Here is a 17,765-nt window from a genome sequence, read left to right on the forward strand (position 1 = left end):
GAGACTGCAAGAACTTAAAAAGGAAGTGTAAGCCATTTAAGTTACATGCGTGAGGAGATAGCTTTGTGGGTGCAATCAAATCACAACTGGATTTTATAATCAGGTCACTCTACTGAGGCAGAAATAATTTTAGTGACTCTATAAAGCTGAAATCCTAAACTTGTCAGTGGCAAAGAGTTGTAGTCCTGAAGAAAGCGAAAATATTATTGTAAAGATAATGTGACCTTGCAAAGATATGTGACTGTGCAAAGGGGACCAGCCACTTAAGGCCCACATTTCTCAAACAGAGGAATACTCCTATGACTCTGACATTATAATAATGTGTAACATTGTTTCAAAGTCACAGTTCTTTTTTTTGATCTGTTTAACATAACAGATGAAAAAGGTTTCTAAGAAAAAAAAAAGACTTGGTTTTCATCTGTTGTGCTAAGTATTAGGCCAAGAATTGAAGAATTATGCAAATCTAAATCATTGTATGACAGGTAGTGGAGAAAGTAGCAATTGAATATAATTTTTATGTATGGGGTGTGTTATGGCTGCTGCCTTCAGATTTTTGTCAAGATTGAAATGCTAAAGACTAGTGACTGCTAGACCCCTTGAGGATGGGTCTCTAGGAGGTACTAATGTTGCCACAGGAAACCTCATCTTTCCCTCAGCAGTTGAGAAAATATGTTTAAACATTTCTGCCAGTGGTAAAACACCACAATATGGCAATATGTGCTGGTATGTCTACACTCAAGCCAGTAGATCCTGTTTTCAGTTTGCTATTTCTGTTTCTAGTATTTAATAATGTACAGCAAATGATAATTGCAAGCCAATTGTGTAACGACGCCAGAAAGTCAGTAGAGCAATTGAGCTGTTTGCACCAGAGTTCATAATGAGCAGTATAAAGTTAGGCTAAAATTACTTTTCCTGACAGCTTTCTGAGCATGCTATGATTTATTTTTAAATCAATGAGATTAATATTTATCCTTCTTGTTCTCCCTTTCTTTCACATTTTCTATGTATGTTGCAAGTATTTGGGGAATGGGAGAGCAGAGGGGGAAACCTTCTTATACTTATTAATAACACGATAGGTATATATATCAGCAACTCAATAAAAATAACAAAAAAGTTATTAAAATACATATTTTAATTTGTTAGATACCTTATTTTATTTTTGGAGACTTAAAAACAGTGGATAAAATGAAGGTATTAAGGAATGAGCTATGAAAAAAAATTAGTAGAAAAATCTAAAAATAAATGATTCAAGAAATAAAGTTGCTGATTAAGTTTCAGATAGGGATGTGATTTAGAGAACAATCATTAATAGGGAAAATGAACTGTTTTTTCATAACAAGTTGTATCCTTTCCTGGTTCTGCAATGCTTTATTCATTTGATACATTTGATAAGTTGAATTCAAGGTGCAGTTAAAGGTTTAAAAATATGTTAGGATTTGAGGAACTGGTTGTCTTTGTTTACTCTAACCATCCTCTTTCAGCCTGTGAATATAAATTAGGTTGGAAGCTGTTAGCCGTACCAAAAAGAAGATAGGGTACTCAGAAGTAGTAAATTTTGTTAGCAATGCAGAATGTATACATAAATGTTAAATTTACAATACAGCACCTGCTTGGAAAACTTATTTTTTTTCCATGCGTCTACTGTATTTAAGATGGAATAAGAGTCAGGCTTGACACTAACCATGATGAAAAAATTATTAGCAAACACTTGGCAACTACATGACGGCTCTTTTATCATTTGCTAATGGAAAAGGAAAAACTGGGACTTAAAATAATTAGCATAAAATAGTACCACATTTTGTGTAAAACCCAGTGTAAAACAATTGTGCCTCAGAATACTGAAATAAAAACAAAAGTAGCAGTGATTTCTTGTGTAAAACACTGGGGGAATTAAATGTTTCCTGACTTTAATGAGGTTTATAATTACTGATTCAAATCACTGATTTAAATTGATCCACCCTGATGTTGCTATCTCTGATTCCTTGAGAAACAGAAGTAAAATAGCATTGCTTTGGTACAGTATGGAGAGTGCAAGTTTGTACCTGCCTGTGTAATGTTAATGACATTATGTCTAGCCATACCCGAGTTTGATCATTCAGACAGTTTTACTAAAATGTAATTTTCAGGGAGTTTGATAGAGCCATGTTTCACAAAAGCTGTTCCCACAGGAGCTAAATGCCAAGGTAATCAATCATACAGTGTACTGTATCCTGTCGTTATGGATATAATACATTATTTATGCAGTATAACGATTTTTTAGATATTGTTGAAATGAACAGGCAAGCAAATGAATGACTATTAAGTTATAATATGTCATTAGCTGAAAATTGCAATTTTCTAGGTTAAAATTTGTAAAGATGCCTTCAATGCTTGCGGAATGTTTGAGACTGATTTGCTGCAAGTATGGACTTTAAGGGAGCAGCAAGAAGTCAGTTAAAAATCAATAATATGCTAATTACATCTACAGATGAGTATTTGTATACCACTTGTATTTCAGTTGCTAAATCTGAAAGTTGTTGCTCAGTCGCTGGAAATAGGGGAAAACATTTTGGCAGCAGTACAGAACCCAAAGACTCTTTCAGTTTAGGTTCTTCAGCAAGCTATTGCATATGATATAATTAGGCACAGATTTAGGCTTTTGATGGCAAATTGTCTCAACTTTCAATTTTCCTCTCACTGCATTGTTTCAAATATTTCGGTTTTGTGCTGAGAATGAGATGATAGTTGTCTTCACTAGATTCATTTAATAAACGGTGATGTTTTCATGAGGAGACCTGAAAGACTGATAGAAAACAGAACAGCAGTGGGAAAAAAAATTACTTCTGTGAAATGAGGGTGACCTTCCCTTCTCTCTGTCAGATCTTTTGGTTGGCTTGCAGAAAAATTTGCAGTATGGTTTTCAAACTGTGACTGTTTCAAACAGTCCCTGGCTGAAGAGTTCTGGAGTTAAGGGACTGTCAGGGGCACAGGAACAGCACTGTTGTTACTTACCATGCTTTGGTAATATTTTATTACTGTTACCTACCTACTTTTTGAGCCCATGTAAACTAATGTAGACTGTGGCAAAACATGCACGGTTTTTCCACTTCCCATGTGAAGAGGTGCCTTCAGATGTTCTGCCATGTGTTCCCTAGTTCTGTTTGCTGTTGATTAAATTCCTCTATACCCACGACTACCTCTATACCCACGACTACCTCTTTGCTGTTTTTTCTGTGTCCTTCACGATCAGCTTCAGTGCCATTCTCATGCCTCCTTACTCTTCCCCTTTCCTACTCTTTCCCATTTTTAAAATAGCTGACAGTTCTTCTCTCCTTGCTGGTTGCCTTTGTCATCCCTCTCAGCTCCATCAGATCTTCTCTTGGTAGTCTTCCTCTCTGAGTCCTTCTCACTTCTGCCCTATTGTTCTTCCCTGTTTGATTCTTGCTTCCACACTGGCCTTTCATACTTTTCAAGCTGCCACATTTCTTCATGCCCTTCTGTTCATTAGCAACATAGACATGTTTCAGTTCTCCTCCATAGACATCATCCATCGTGTTCTTTAGCAACTGCTCTCTGGTTTCCCTCTTAGCTCCTCTCCTCTGGAAGCCCTGACATTATTCAGCCTTCCTCTCGCTCGTTGGTCGGTCACTTGGCCTTTCCATATCCACTCAGTTTTTCAGGGGTTTGCAAATGTGACTACCCTCTGTTCTGATGTCTCTCTTCTCTACTAGCTCCTCCTTCATAATTTCAGGAATCTTATAGTCTTCAGGCTCCTTCTGTGACAATGTTTTGCACAGCCTTTTGCATTTTTTCTCCTCTTATCTGTGGAGAAAAATAGAAATTCATATCTGTACTGATGAGTCTTATTTCAATCTCTTTACTTCAGCTCTACCTTTTCATCCAAATTAAAATCTTAGCTGACATTTCATGGATTAGGCAATTCTCAAGAAAAAAAGTTCAACCTTCTTTGCCACTGTCTTTAACAGTCAGTGTGGGTATCACTGCTTTCTCTCACTTTAGCATACGCCTTAGTAGTGCCATGAGCACTGCCTGGTGCTTATCTAAATCCTTCTTAATTCTCCATTTGTCCTTTCATTTACCACAGATGACAAATGTTCTCTCTCTTTCCTGAAGAGAACTCTCCTGTAACACTGACTCAGCAATTATCCTTAATTTCGGTGGTTTGGTTTGTTGGTTGTTTTTTGGTTGGTTTTTTGGGTTTTTTTTAAGTTGCTGTATGTTACTTTAGACCTGAAAAATTGTGTTTCTTTCACTTAGTTGACCTAGTAGATCTTACCTCATAAATCTTTCGTGTTCTTCCCACTTGTCATTTCTAAGACATGCCTGTCATATGTGTTCATGTAGATAAAACTGTTATCAGGGGATATTATAATTTTCTGTTAGCTAGTGAATGGCTGCCAGTTTACCTCAGAAGCTTTTTCAGTTTCTTCATTCAGGTTCCCATTTGCAGCAATGCCTGTGGAAATACAAGGGGGCATGTCTGTAAGTCTTAATTCATCTGTTCTGTTGTGTCTTCTACTTAACTCTTATGCTTTTTGTGCCGGGAGTTGTCTTCTGCAACATTTTGTAGAAGGATATTCGTGGCTTAAGAATGTGAATTCAACAATAATTAAAAAATAAAATAAATGACCCTGCAAGTGTGCAGCATCAGCCAGGTGCTTTCTGATTTACCTTCTGGTTGCTTGTTTGAAAATTTGAAGAAATATGAAACTATTGCTGCTGCTACATAGATCTGGTATGAAGGCAGAACAAGGTATTGTTCTCACAGCAAGTAATTGAGTCAGTGCTATGAGCAGTGATGCCTCTTCTTGGTTTCTTTTTCTCAGTTCATGTAGAAGCAACAGTAGCAGTTAAAATAACTTTGGCTGCCTGGAATTAGTTTGATTCATATTTTTCTCCCTGCAAATATGCTATTTTACATGCGTATTTTGTACAAGCATTTAGGGGATGTGACTTAGCACAGTAAAAACATGGAAATCTTGTCGTAGGACAAGCACTTAAAGCCAGTGTTACTCTTTGTTGTGTACTGAATACAAATCAGTTGTTCTAAAAAAAGAACAGAACTAAGCAGTTTACAGAATTACGTGACTTATGAGGTTTCCCTCCTGATTATTTCATGTCAGTGCTGCTTTTCATCTGTTCCTTCCTGAAAAATACACATCACTAAGCAAAGAGTGATCTCTGGTCCCGGGCCCTGCTGTGAGTAGTGGTGGTGGGGTGCTGCTGTGTCACGGCAGGGAATGCAGTTCCCTCAGGCTTGTTCAAAAATGCCAGAAAGCGATCCAGAGAAAATTCTCTTGTGTGGGCACTCTCTCTGTGGACATATGCTGAGGTTCCTTGGAGAAGACTGATATGTTGAAATGTTTGAACACAGAGACTACTTGGGAGAATTACTCTCTGTATTTGAGCTGACAGCCATGACTGCTGTGAACCTAAAAGTGGAGAGAAAGGAGGAGTGTAAAGAGACAGTCCAAGGATTATGTGTTGAGAATATAAGTTTAAAAACAGCATTCTGCACTGTGGTTTTCTGGCTGGTGTGTTGTTGTTGTTGTTTTGTGAGGGTTTTGTGGGTTTTTTTGTGGGGTTTTTTGGTGGTTTTTTTTGTTGTTGTTGTTTTGTTTGGTTTTTTTGGTGGTTTTTTTTTGAGAGGGCCTTATTATTTTGGACAATTATGTTGGCAGGTTTAATTCTACCAGACTTTTTTTACTCACAGCAAATAAGCCTCTTTTATTCCCTGTACTACTAGCTCACTTGCAAGCAAAATACCTGACAATCTAGCATTAGAAAGGTTTAAAAATAAAAATTTTGTAGACTTTCCTGGTCTGAAGCCTTTGCATTGTTAAATGCTTTAAATCAATTCTCTTTCAGATGGGATTTAGTGTGAATGGTAGCATCTCTGTCTGCCTATTAGCATGACACATGTGGGAACCTTTTTACTATATAACCTATATATACTATATAAAACATGTATACACTATAACCTGTACATACTATATAACCTATATATATATACCTATATATATAACCTATATATCATCATCATGGCCAGGCTTCGCGAATGAAGATTTGGGAAGGGCTCTACCCACATTTGTCACAAGCGTGTTGGTGGCTAAGAAGGCCAATACGAGACAGGCATGTCCAGTTGCAAAAGGCACAGCAGAAAGACTCCTTAGGTGGTAAATTCTGCAGGGCACGATTCTTTCTGCGTTGTCTTTTCTCCTCGAGAGTGATCCTGCGGGCGTTCTCAAAGGAAGCAGCAGCGTTATAGATGGTGTGTCTCCAGGCCTCCCGGTTGGAGGCCAGAGTAGACCAGTTATGGTGATCAATATGGCCAAGGCTGAGATGTTGTTTCAGGGAGTCCTTGTATCTTCTCTTAGGGGCTCCTCTCTTGCAGCAGCCGGTGGCAAGTTCACCATAAAGCAGGATCTTAGGGAGGCAGTGGTCCTTCATCCTGGAGACGTGCCCTGCCCAACGCAGCTGTGTTCTCAGCTGGGACTGCAGCGCCGTGAAGCACGCGCTCCGGGGCATATGTTTATACACACACACACACACAAAATATGTATATAATCTATATATATGCACTAGAGATGAAGGTTAACCCAAATGCCAGAGACTTTGTTTATGGTACTGAAGATCCTAAGGTGGATCTGTTATGGCAAATAAACCCACTGTGGGCTCATGCCCGTATTTCATTATGCTGGAACTATTAGCACTCCTATGAAATCTGTGTGCAAGCAGTCTCTAAAGTCAAGATTATGTGCAGTAGGTTAAACCCTTCTGCTTGCCAGAATTTTTTGTATTTCAGTGTGTATTTTGCTTCTGGTGCTATGCACCTAGTAACTTAGTTTCTTTTAAGTTGTATTTTCATGACTGTAACATGAATTACATGTAAGGTAATAGGATAGTTGTTTTATCCTGATATTAGCCTGCCCTTAGTGTTAAAATCATGTTGTTAATTGTGGCTAGTAACAACTGAAAGAAGATTGTCTTTACAATAAGTATTCTGCATGGGTTTTATAGGAACAAATTAAAAAAGGAGAAGCATAAGGTCTAGTTCTGACACATATCCATTATAATTCAAATGCAGATAAGAGCAAATATAATATGAAAAAAAGGCTTTGAGTATATTTAGAACTTCTCAGCATTTTGTTTTGAGGTAGATGAGTTGTAATTGTAAATTTACCAAATTATATTATCTTTTCTCTACATGGATTCATTGTGTTGCTATTAACTCTAATATGGACTCTTAATTACTTTATAAAGATCAAATTTTACAGATAAAGTATATTCTTACAGCTATGAAAATGACAGAAGCTTTACTGATATTAAAAAGCCAGAAGCAAATGTGTGGAAATTTCTACAAGTTTTGTGTTTTCAATGATGATGAACTTAGCTTGTGGCAGGAGCCATTTCCAGCACAAATTGCTTTGCTATAGTTACACAGAGATTTGAATATCAGAATATATACATCAATGTCTGCTGGTTTGGAACACAGGCTTACCCATTCATTGACCATAAAATGTGGGCATTTAGGAATGCCAAGAAAGAAAATTAAGTATTCTCATGTCCATTATGTGAGACCACTGGTAAAAGTAAAGTTCTGCTGGCTAAACTAGGCTTACTGTGTTATTTGAGGTGTCAGATTGCTTGAAAAGAAATAAAGAATGCCTGCATGAAGTTGAACCTTGGTGTTACTGCAAGTGATTGGGAAGAGGGTGAATTATTTGAAGATGAAGCTAAGAGTTATCTGTCCCTTCCACTGAAAACCAAGTGGTGTGAAAACCAGAAACTATGACTGACCCCTTCAAGAGCCCAAAGATTAGTGAGATCATCTTAGTGCAAAGACTGTGTCTGTCTCACTAACCTGGAACCTTGGTTTCTCCAGTTTTTGGCTATCAGCCTTTCTGGCCAGGCCATGGAACACTGATGCACCTTAGATGGTAATGGAGTGTTGTTGTCCAGTTTTTGCATGGCTTAGGCAGCTCCTTGTATGTCAGATCAGTACTTGGTTTGCTCCACTGCCTCACAGTCAGTTTTCAGTATCATCTAAGGCTTTGGTGTTGAGCTTCAAAGCAACTGTTGGATCAAACAGCCCAGCAACATCAAAGGTTGTATTTCATTTGTGAACTGCCAGAATAATAGTATTCCTTTGGGCAATGTAGGTGCTATCAGAGCAAACATGCATCAGCTGGGAACAGTGTTGTGGGTTGGGGGTACAGGCTATGAAAAAAACCCACAAACCTGTGAGGTGATCAGGGGAATCCAGAGTAAGATGTTTTAAAGAAAATGCTACAAACCCTCTCTGTTTATAAATATGTTCCATCATAAACGTGATGCAGAAACAACTTCTGTTTTCATCTGAAAAATAATTGTCAAAAGAAAATTAAGAAAACGTGGAATGCTGTCAGATCTTACAAAATACTATATTTTAAAATATCCTTTTATATGAACCATAATAGGATAAACTTCTAAAAGGTGTGTACTTATGGTAGGGTAACCTCCTAGCAGTATTTAAATCTTACCTTTTCTTAGCTTTGTAATCACAAGTACCACGCAAAAATTGAAGGATGACACAACTCAAAAAGGAATGTTTTATAAGTGTAATTTTGGTGGACTCAAGTCTGATCAAATTCTAAACAAACCTTGAAAGTTTTGTTTTCATCTAATCAGAAATATTCTCCCAGTGTGCTTTGTAAAGTACTATGCACAGAACTGATGGTGCCTAAGCATTTATTTCTCCTCCCTCAACCTTGTTTGGAGAAACTGATAAATTGCTTAAAGTGTTGAACATAAAAATTGCAACCCTAGACAATTTAATTGGAGGAAAAAACCCCTATTAAATTAGATTAAATTAAATATCATAATAAATATGTATTTTGTAAATTAAATCTTGGCAAATACAACTTTTTTTTTTATGTACGTGCAGGTTTTGATGGTGGTTTTTTTTTAGTTCTCCCTTTTTTTCTGGTGATAGTAGATAATTGCCACCTGAGAGCCTAATGCCTGGTAGAAGTAAGACATCATTCTGTTCTTTTGGACATTTGAGTCCTTTGAGTGTCTGAGGTACATCAATTTCTTCATTTTCAGTATCTCGCAGCCTGCCTAACACATTTACTTGAGCTCCACCAGCCATTCAGTCTTCTTTAGGAGGACAGAAAGTTGTCATTACATCTTGTAACAAGTACAAGTAGAGTTGAATTGGAGGTATTCTGTTGAGAAACGCAGCAAAAGCTCTAGAGGAACCTGCCCTGTTTGCCTCATTGGGTGTGTGTTTCCAAAATGACTACAGTAAGGTCGAGTATGATCATTGTTGACTTGGTACAGTGGGGAAGGTTGAAGACAACAAGGTTTCCAAAACCTCTAGTGCAGAAATTTTGCTGAATTTTTCTAAAATGTTGAGTTTGCATAAGAAGAATCTCTTTAGGCCTCAGAGGGAGACTACGTGAATGCAAAAATGTTTTCATCTCAATGTTATGTTCAAACTGGAAGTCCTTGTGCAAAGTTTCTGTGGAACTGGATTACAAAATACGTGGGCTGGTGTCATCTGAAGATAGAGCGAGCTTGTCACCCTTGAGCAGAATGAAAATAGCAAGATGATTGCTAGCAAATCCAGTTCTCCTGGCCAGTCTGATTTGATGTCTGAACAGGTTTCCTTCCACAGTTGAAGTCGGTAATAAATACACACTCCAAAGTCTGTGTTACATTGTCACTAACCTTAGACATGAAGTACAGGCAGCTGAAATCTGTTCTTTGGTTAATCTCTTTTTTGATAGCAATTGCCTTAGGAAGGGTTGCATCCTGAGTCTATAAATTGCATCCTGTTTGTATCTGAGGAAGTTTTATATGTGTAATTTTGAACTATGATTTTACTTCTTTTCTCCAGCTCTTGTGGTGAGTAATGTGAAGTCACAAGATTTCTTCTTCCTGACTGGCTGATATAAATTTGAAGCAAGAGAGGAAAAATAATGAGTTTCTGTTGTTCAGCTGTGGATGATAAATGTTCCTGTTGAATTTCTTAACAATTTCAAGGTCTTACGAATATTGTAATGAATATGTAACCGGTGATACTTATAAGATAAACAGCTTCATGGTTCCTGATGAATGAAAGAGGCATCTTTACCATTATTTCTTTTGCTATAGCAAGCATTATGTTTATCACTTCTCTGCATATTTTCTTTTGGAAAAAATTAATATGAATATTTAATGGAAGTGAAGGTTTGATCTGCATGTGTGTAATTATCTTTTACGTGTGCATATATAAATGACAAAACTTAGGAAAGAATGCAGTCTCAACACTTCACTGACATAACTGGGAATGTGAATGAACAGCCCAAGATGATGGGCTGCCAATTAGACTGCCAATAAATGTTAGTATTACAGAACTCTGTTGCATGATGTTGCACATACACATTAAAAAATACTTCATTCCATACAACAGCTTTGAATGCTACTTCTCTTTTTCAATTCTTTTTAAATGTAAGATTGGTATGCACCAGTTATATTGAAAGAATGGATGCAATGGGAAGGACAAGCAAAGAGCAAATATTTAATGTTTAAAGAACTTGAAATAAGCTATAATTTAATGCAGAATACTTTTCAGTTATGGAAATTAATTAGCATAAAGGTGACCTTCAGAATAGTTTTCCATGGAGTTAGTAGTGCTCTATAGTATTGTACTAAAAGATGAGCTTGGAGATTTTTTTGGTTAAAAAAAATACTTTGTTGTGAAGTAGAACCTGAAGTTCCTGATAATCAATGTGCTTTTTGATAGGTGGTTTTACCTTAGGAAGCTTACAGTGCTGCAGAGTCTGATGATACTTTTAGTGTTTTTATACACCCAGCTATATAATTACCTTTATTAGTGTTTCAGAGTGGTAAAGAACAAAATGTGTGTTTAGTATGTTTTTCCTCTACGTTCTGATTGCAGATATGGCTTTTAGCCATATCTTCTGCTTGCTTTCGGTGCACTGCAGAAGTGTCACTGGTCAAGCAAGAATAGACTCTTGCAGAGGTGACTAATCTTATCTCTCACCAGCTCATTGCCTTTCACTCATTCTATATGCAGATATAAAAGGGACCATTGGTATAGTTTCTCTTTGGCTTTTTGTGATTTTTTAAAATTATTATTTCTATTTTTTTATTGTGGGAAAGTAAGTGCACATAAACACTGTTCTTTTAAAACCGGCTGACAGAAACGGTGAAAGATCAGAACAAAAATTAATTTTAAATATATAATGATGTGAAGGTATTCATAGAACGAAAGATCATTTAAATGGGTACTGTTTTGGAAACTCAGCTATGTGCACGTTGATTAGATATATAAACAAAAGGTAGCAATGTCTTTAATTACAGTTTCTTTGCATTTGTTTGTGCTTTTTGTCATAAATATGCATGGATCTAGGGTTCACACTGCTTAGAAATGCCTGTGAGCTTTCTGTTTGCATTTCTGTGTACATATACAATTACATATGCCCTCCAGTCTGTCTGGTTTTTTTGGTGCCTATTAGCAAAAACTTAGAAAAGTGGTGCCATCAGTTCAGGACTGAGTGGAGCAGAACTTTTATCTGCAAAATCAGTCAGCTTTTTTTATATTATCCAATACTTTTATGGAGCAGCATCTTCTGTGCTCCCTTTGTTAAAGAATTGGTGAGGCAGTACCATACCTTGGGGAAACTTGCCAACACCAGCCACCCATCCTAAGACGTGCTTTGGGAACAGAGGGAAGCTGGGCCACAAGGAGGGATCTGGGAGAAAGCCTGAAGAACATGCATCTCATGTGGAGGATGGTTGAAACTCCCTTAGGGCAGTTAATTCAGTTTAGGCAGCATTTTGGTTTTTAACTGCAAGGACACCCTGATGTGTTTTAAATCAGAGTATTTAATGAAATTCACCTTACGGCGGTGATTAATGTGTCCATAAGTGAGTATCTCTTTGCCAGTGTGTTTCTGAGAGACAGTAAAGCTGCATATTACTTAGACACTTGCTCTCAGATGGCTGTTGATTAGTTGCTGCGCAAATCTCTCCTAGATTTGGTAGATTTAACATGACAATACTGGAGGGTAGAATTTGAATGTAAATTCTTGTCCTTCCTTTTTTAATGATGTTTCTTCAACCTTTAGCAAAAAGCCTTGGAGGAGAGCACTGATGATGGCAGAAATTATTCTATTTTCCTGCCTATAATAGTGGTGGTCTTTGGCTGTGGTTGAGCCCAGTGGTTTTTGTTACAACCTCCCTGTTTATTGATGGGGTTGTGGCAAGTAACATGGACTTGCTTGCTTGTCTTGTAACTTTCCATTTGTCACCTGACAGGCTGAAGAGGAAACAGTGGCCTTTCTTGCTCACAGTGGAAGTGAAGAAGAGTTTGATCCAAGTACTCTTCCAGATCCTGATAAATACAAAGATTCTAATGAAGAGCAAGATTCAGAAAGTGAAGACAGCTATAGGTATGTACCATCTTCCATGATCATTTTGAAATGTTCATGTTTTTATACACTGTTTTGTTTAGATATTAGGAACCCTGAGATTTAGCTCAGTTAGTTAGAGTGTGGTACTAACAACACCAAAGTTGTGGGTTCAGTCCTTGTATGAACCATTCACTTAAAAGTTGGACTCAATGATCCCTATGGGTCCCTTCCAACTCAGAATATCCTGTAATTCTGTGAACTCATCTTAAAATCATCCTCTTTCTCTTTTAGTATTTAAGTTTTAGTTTGTGTGTTAGGTGCAGAACATAAATCTGAGCCAAAGGGTGTTATTCTCTTTTATGAAGCTGTATGAGAAAGATTTTTGAGTCAGTGTTGAAGGGATCTCAGTGAGACTGTTTCACCTGCAAAAATCTTGACTAATTCCCTGGAGGTTTTGTATATTTCTGTGGTGGGTTGACCCTGTCTGGACACCTGGTATCCACCTAAGCTGCTCTGTCACTGCCCTCCTCAGCTGGACAGAACAGAGAAAGTATAATGAAAGGCTCATGGGTTGAGATAACACCAGGGAGAGATCTCTCACTGTTTAATGTCATGGATGAAACAGACTTGACTTGGGGAAAAAATGAATTTAATTTTTTACCAATCACATCACGGTAGGGTAGTGAGAAATAAAACCAAATCTTAAAACACCTTCCCCCCACCCCTTGCTTCTTGCCAGGATTACCTTTACTCCTGTTTTTCTCATATGTCCTCATCTCCAGTGGTGCAGGGGGAGAGAGAATGGGGGTCGCAGTCAGTTCGTCATATGTTGTTTCTACCACTCCTTCCTCCTCAGGGGAGGACTCCTTCCCCTGCTCCAGTGCAGGGATGCCTCCCACAGGGGATGTGGCTCCACCAGTTTCTCCAGCTCCTCCCTTTGGGCTGCAGTTCTTTACAAGCTGTTCCAGCATGGGTCCCTTCCTTGGGGTGCAGTCCTTCAGGAACAGGCTGCTCCAGCGTGAGCTCACAAATTCTGCCAGCAAACCTGCTGACCTGCTCCAGTGTGGGCTTCTCTCTTCACAAGGCCAGAGGTCCTATCAGGAGTCTGCTCCAGCGCAGGCTTCCTACAGGGTCACAGCCTCTTTCAGGCATCCATCTGCTCTGGCCTGGGGTCCTCCACTTTGGGCTTCAGGTGCTCTGCTACATTGTGGACCTCCATGGGCTGCAGGGGCACAGCTGCCTCACCACAGTCTTCGCCTCAGGCTGCAGGGGAATATCTGCTCTGGTGCCTAGAGCATGTCCTTCCCCTCCTTCTTCACTGATCTTGATGTCTGCAGGGCTTTTTCTCTCACATTTTCTCACTTCTCTCTCTGTCTGCAGTTGCTGTTGTGCAGTTTTTTTCTCCTCTTCTTAACTGTGTTATCTCAGAGGCACTGCCTCCATCACTGGTGGGCTTGGCCTTGGCCAGTGGCATGTCTGTCCTGGAGCTTGCTGGCACTGACTGTGTTGGACATAGGGGAAGCTTCTGGCAGCTTCTCACAGAAGCCAACCCTGTAGCCCCCCACTACCAAAACCTTGCCATACAAAGCCAATACAGTTTCAGAAATGCATTTTTCTACTCTCACATTAGAGGCTCTATGTGAAAGGAAAAACACTGAAGTCATTTGAGGATTTCAATGAGTCCTTTGCACCTGTCCTGTATTAAATAAATTTGTGCATGGTGAAACTTGATAAGTTCTATGATTCAGTGTTGCTCAGACTCTTCAACATTCACATGAAGTGGAATCTGAGTTAGTAGTAAATATATAATAAAATTAACAATGTTAAACTTTTCTTCTTAATTTAAAACTGTTTTTAATTATATAAATCAGAAGATTTTTTTTCTTGTAGTTTAACAGAAAAGCACAGGGTGGGGATGAGGTTCTGTAATTGATGGCAACATACTGCAGTTCTGGAGCATATACTGCGGGAAGACGGAGGGATACCACATGAAGTTCTGTGTGTTTTTTGTCGTTGGCTTCACTGTAACAAGAAATCCGTTTGTGTGTTTCTGACAAACAGCTTATTGTGTAAGAGATTCAAAAAGGTGATCTTGAAACTTAAATGGGAGTATAGAGTTTTATTTTGCTCTATTCTAGATGCCTAAATTCATAAAGCTCTTGGTTTTCACATCTGAATTGGCTAAGTCCTAGTGGCTAGATTGTCCCTATCCATCTGTCACTTAATGTTTTGGAGGCAGTATGCAGAACTGGGTATGGACATGGATTTAAGGACTGGATAGCCCTAAGTTAACAGGCTGGTGGCCATGTCCTCTGGAGCCCATTCAGTGGAGCCACCGGTGTGGGTCGAGAGAATGACAAGGATAGGGAAATGCATTGGTTTTTCTGAGCAGCAGTAAATTGCTCCTTCTTGGTGCAAGGGGGAGTATGCATTCATACATCATGTTTGGTATTGATTCCTTCCTCAGAACATCAGCTAGACTCAAGATGAACTAAGCTTTAAGAAAAAAAGTTGACAGAGATGGACAGATTTTTGGCAGTGGTAATAAATGCAGATTTTTTTTGAATCAGTGGCTGATTTGGTCAAGATTTGGCCAACATGTCTCAAGAACTGGCATCATCTGAAGCTTCATAACCAGCTGTTGTCAACTTCAGGACACAGTACTGGTCTCAGTTGTTTGCCCTGACTTATGGTTGACTTTTTAATAATGGGAAAGGTCCTTTACCGCCTCCAAGGAAGGTTTTAGAGGGTTTTGTCAATTTCTCCATCTTTATACACTCGGACTGAATACTTTCCTGCTTTTCAGTTTTGTCTGTGTTTGCTGGAGGACTGGGGCAATGAAGAATAGGTGTTTTTAGCATTTTAAAGAAGGCAAGAGGACAGAAATTCAGAAAGTGAGTCAAATTGCTTCAAGTTCTTCAGCATTTAAGCTGAACAGGAGTTAACAAGGACCCAAAGAGCAGTTGCAAACAGCCTTGCTAGCCCTGAAATCCAGAACTTTCTATTATAACCAGGGACAGACTGGGACTGGATTTGTCAGTCATTGCTAAGAATAGTAATTAAGTTGAAGTGAGTGGTGAGAACAGCCAGGGCAGGTATGCAAAAGAAGAGAGGGAAAAACTGTGGGATGCTCATTAGGGCAGTAGCAGTGCACAACAACATGCAGATAGATAGATTTGGAAAAAGTCAGGGTCCAGGATCAAATTACATTTCTAGGAGTGCCTGAACGGAGTGTGTTGGAATTCAGAGCCATTGATGGCTCCGATGTGCAGTGCAGCTTAATCCTGTGCTGGCTACAGCCTGCCCAGGGAACGTCAGTCATGTTGTTACAGGCTAAATGGATTTGGCCAGGGTACGGGCATAACTATTGGCATGTGATTGTCCACAACTGCTGTGACTTTGGGTGGTGCCAACTAAGGCTCTTCTGGGCAATGTATTTTGGTGTGGTAGGAAAGGCCAAGAGCTGTTTTCAGTCAGCAGTGTTGATGAAGCCACATTTCTTCAGAGCATGTAGTGGTCTTGCTCTGAAGTCAGCTTTGATGCTTAGTGTAGGTATGTCTGGAGACTTGCGAGGTGCTCTGAGCACCCCTTAGAAGGCTTTTGAGAAAGCAGAGGTGCAGCTGGAAGAGGAAGATATAGTGAAGGAGATTAATTTAGGTCTGGAAAAAAAGATGGAAATCAAGAAAACCAAGGGAATTTAAATAACCAGTAAACTTATAGATAAAGGAAAGTGGTAGCCGAAGAGACTGGTGGTGAGCATAAGACCATAGAGAAATGTTATTTGATTTTGTATTGGGAAGGAACGAGATGGAAGGGATGTATGCAGGGAAGGAGGAGGGAGGATAATGGATCAAGAAGAATGAGTAAGGGAGCAGGCAAGAAATCTTGCTGCCAGTGGGAAGGAGGGAATTTTGTTAAAACAACATTCATGCCTCATACACCTTTCTTAGAGCTGCCACTGAATTGTATGATGAGTTGCTCTTGAGGCTGGGAAATATTGACCTACTGATTTTAACAAAACTAGTTCAACCAAGAGTAGCAGACAGTGAAATTAAGCTTTCATATTAGAAAATACAACTCTATTTTATATTTCCAAAATCCAGAGCTTTTGCTCAAAGAGTTGGATTAAAATTAGAAATATGTTGGGCTACACTAGCTGTTACTTCCTTTAAGGAGAAAAAAAAAGGAGATAATTCAGAGTAAGTATATGAGACCTAGGGTGTCTTCCTTCAAGAGTCTTTAAAAATAAACCATCTGTCCATAGTTTAAAAAGTCAAAGACATTGTTAATCTCTTCTCCCTCCTCCCCCAGCATTTTTTTAACTGGGGGAGCTATACAAATAATGGGTTAAATTTGCCTTTGAGTAAAATTCCCTTCCAGCCATACCTCTAAGAGCAGAGTAATTAATTACTACTAGCATGTAATATGAGATTAATTTTTGTATATCTAGCAACATTCATCATATTTGGTTTAAGGCTATCAATGTAAATTATTAATGAGGTGAAAAATTTAAGAATATAGAACAGGGTGAAAGAAAAGCAGCTGGATTCCTTAAATATTCATTTTGCAATTGAATTGAGTTTCTGGTATTTCTAATTCCTCAACCTCTTTAAATAAAAATGAAGAACAAAGTTCCGACTGACCCTCATCATTGCCTTTAAATCTTTAATAGGTGTGACTGATCACATTAACTCTTAGACCAGCATGGAAAAGATCTTGGACATGAGGGGAAAGGAACAATGTCTTAGTTCTTGTACTGGTTTGTTTGTGAGTTTATGGACAGTCACCAGCTGACAGGTGTGCAAGCTAGTATTCAGTGCTGCTTGGTTGTGCGCCTGCCTTTATTTATGGTAAACTGCAGTTTCTTGTGCCTTTTTATACCAGGATGCTGATGTTGACCTACTAAGTTTTACATGATTCTTAATGAGGTTGCCATTATATTGTCTTTTGAGATGATTCATCTGCAAATATATGGTGTTCCTTCTAACATGGATTATTCAGTTCATAGCAGTTACTTTATGAAGGTCAGAACTTCATAGAATCATCATAGAATCAACTGGGTTGGAAGGGACCTCTGAGATCATAGAGTCCAACCCTTTAAGACAGTTGCCTGGGAGAAGAGACCAACACCCACCTGGCTACAACCTCCTTTCAGGTAGTTGTAGAGAGTGATGAGGTCTCTCCTGAGCCGCCTCTTCTCCAGGCTAAACAACCCCAGCTCCCTCAGCCTCTCCTCATAGGACCTGTGCTCAAGTCCCTTCACCAGCCTCGTTGCTCTTCTCTGGACCTGCTCCAGCACCTCAGTATCCTTCCTGAGCTGAGGGGCCCAGAAGTGGACACAGTACTCAAGGTGTGGCCTCA

General features: G+C 38.9%; 1 protein-coding gene across 2 annotated transcripts in view; it reads left to right on the top strand.

Moving 5' to 3' along the window:
- Positions 1–17,765, top strand: part of DDX10 (DEAD-box helicase 10) — a 267,544-nt gene that overhangs the window by 138,622 nt on the left and 111,157 nt on the right. For both annotated transcript variants that reach the window (XM_064645252.1, XM_064645253.1), the window contains exon 17: positions 12,310–12,443. In XM_064645252.1, the coding sequence (XP_064501322.1) occupies positions 12,310–12,443 (134 nt within the window). The remainder of the gene's footprint in view (positions 1–12,309; positions 12,444–17,765) is intronic.

Source organism: Pseudopipra pipra, chromosome 2 (genome assembly GCF_036250125.1).
Source record: "Pseudopipra pipra isolate bDixPip1 chromosome 2, bDixPip1.hap1, whole genome shotgun sequence".
Taxonomy (NCBI): Eukaryota; Metazoa; Chordata; class Aves; order Passeriformes; family Pipridae; genus Pseudopipra; species Pseudopipra pipra.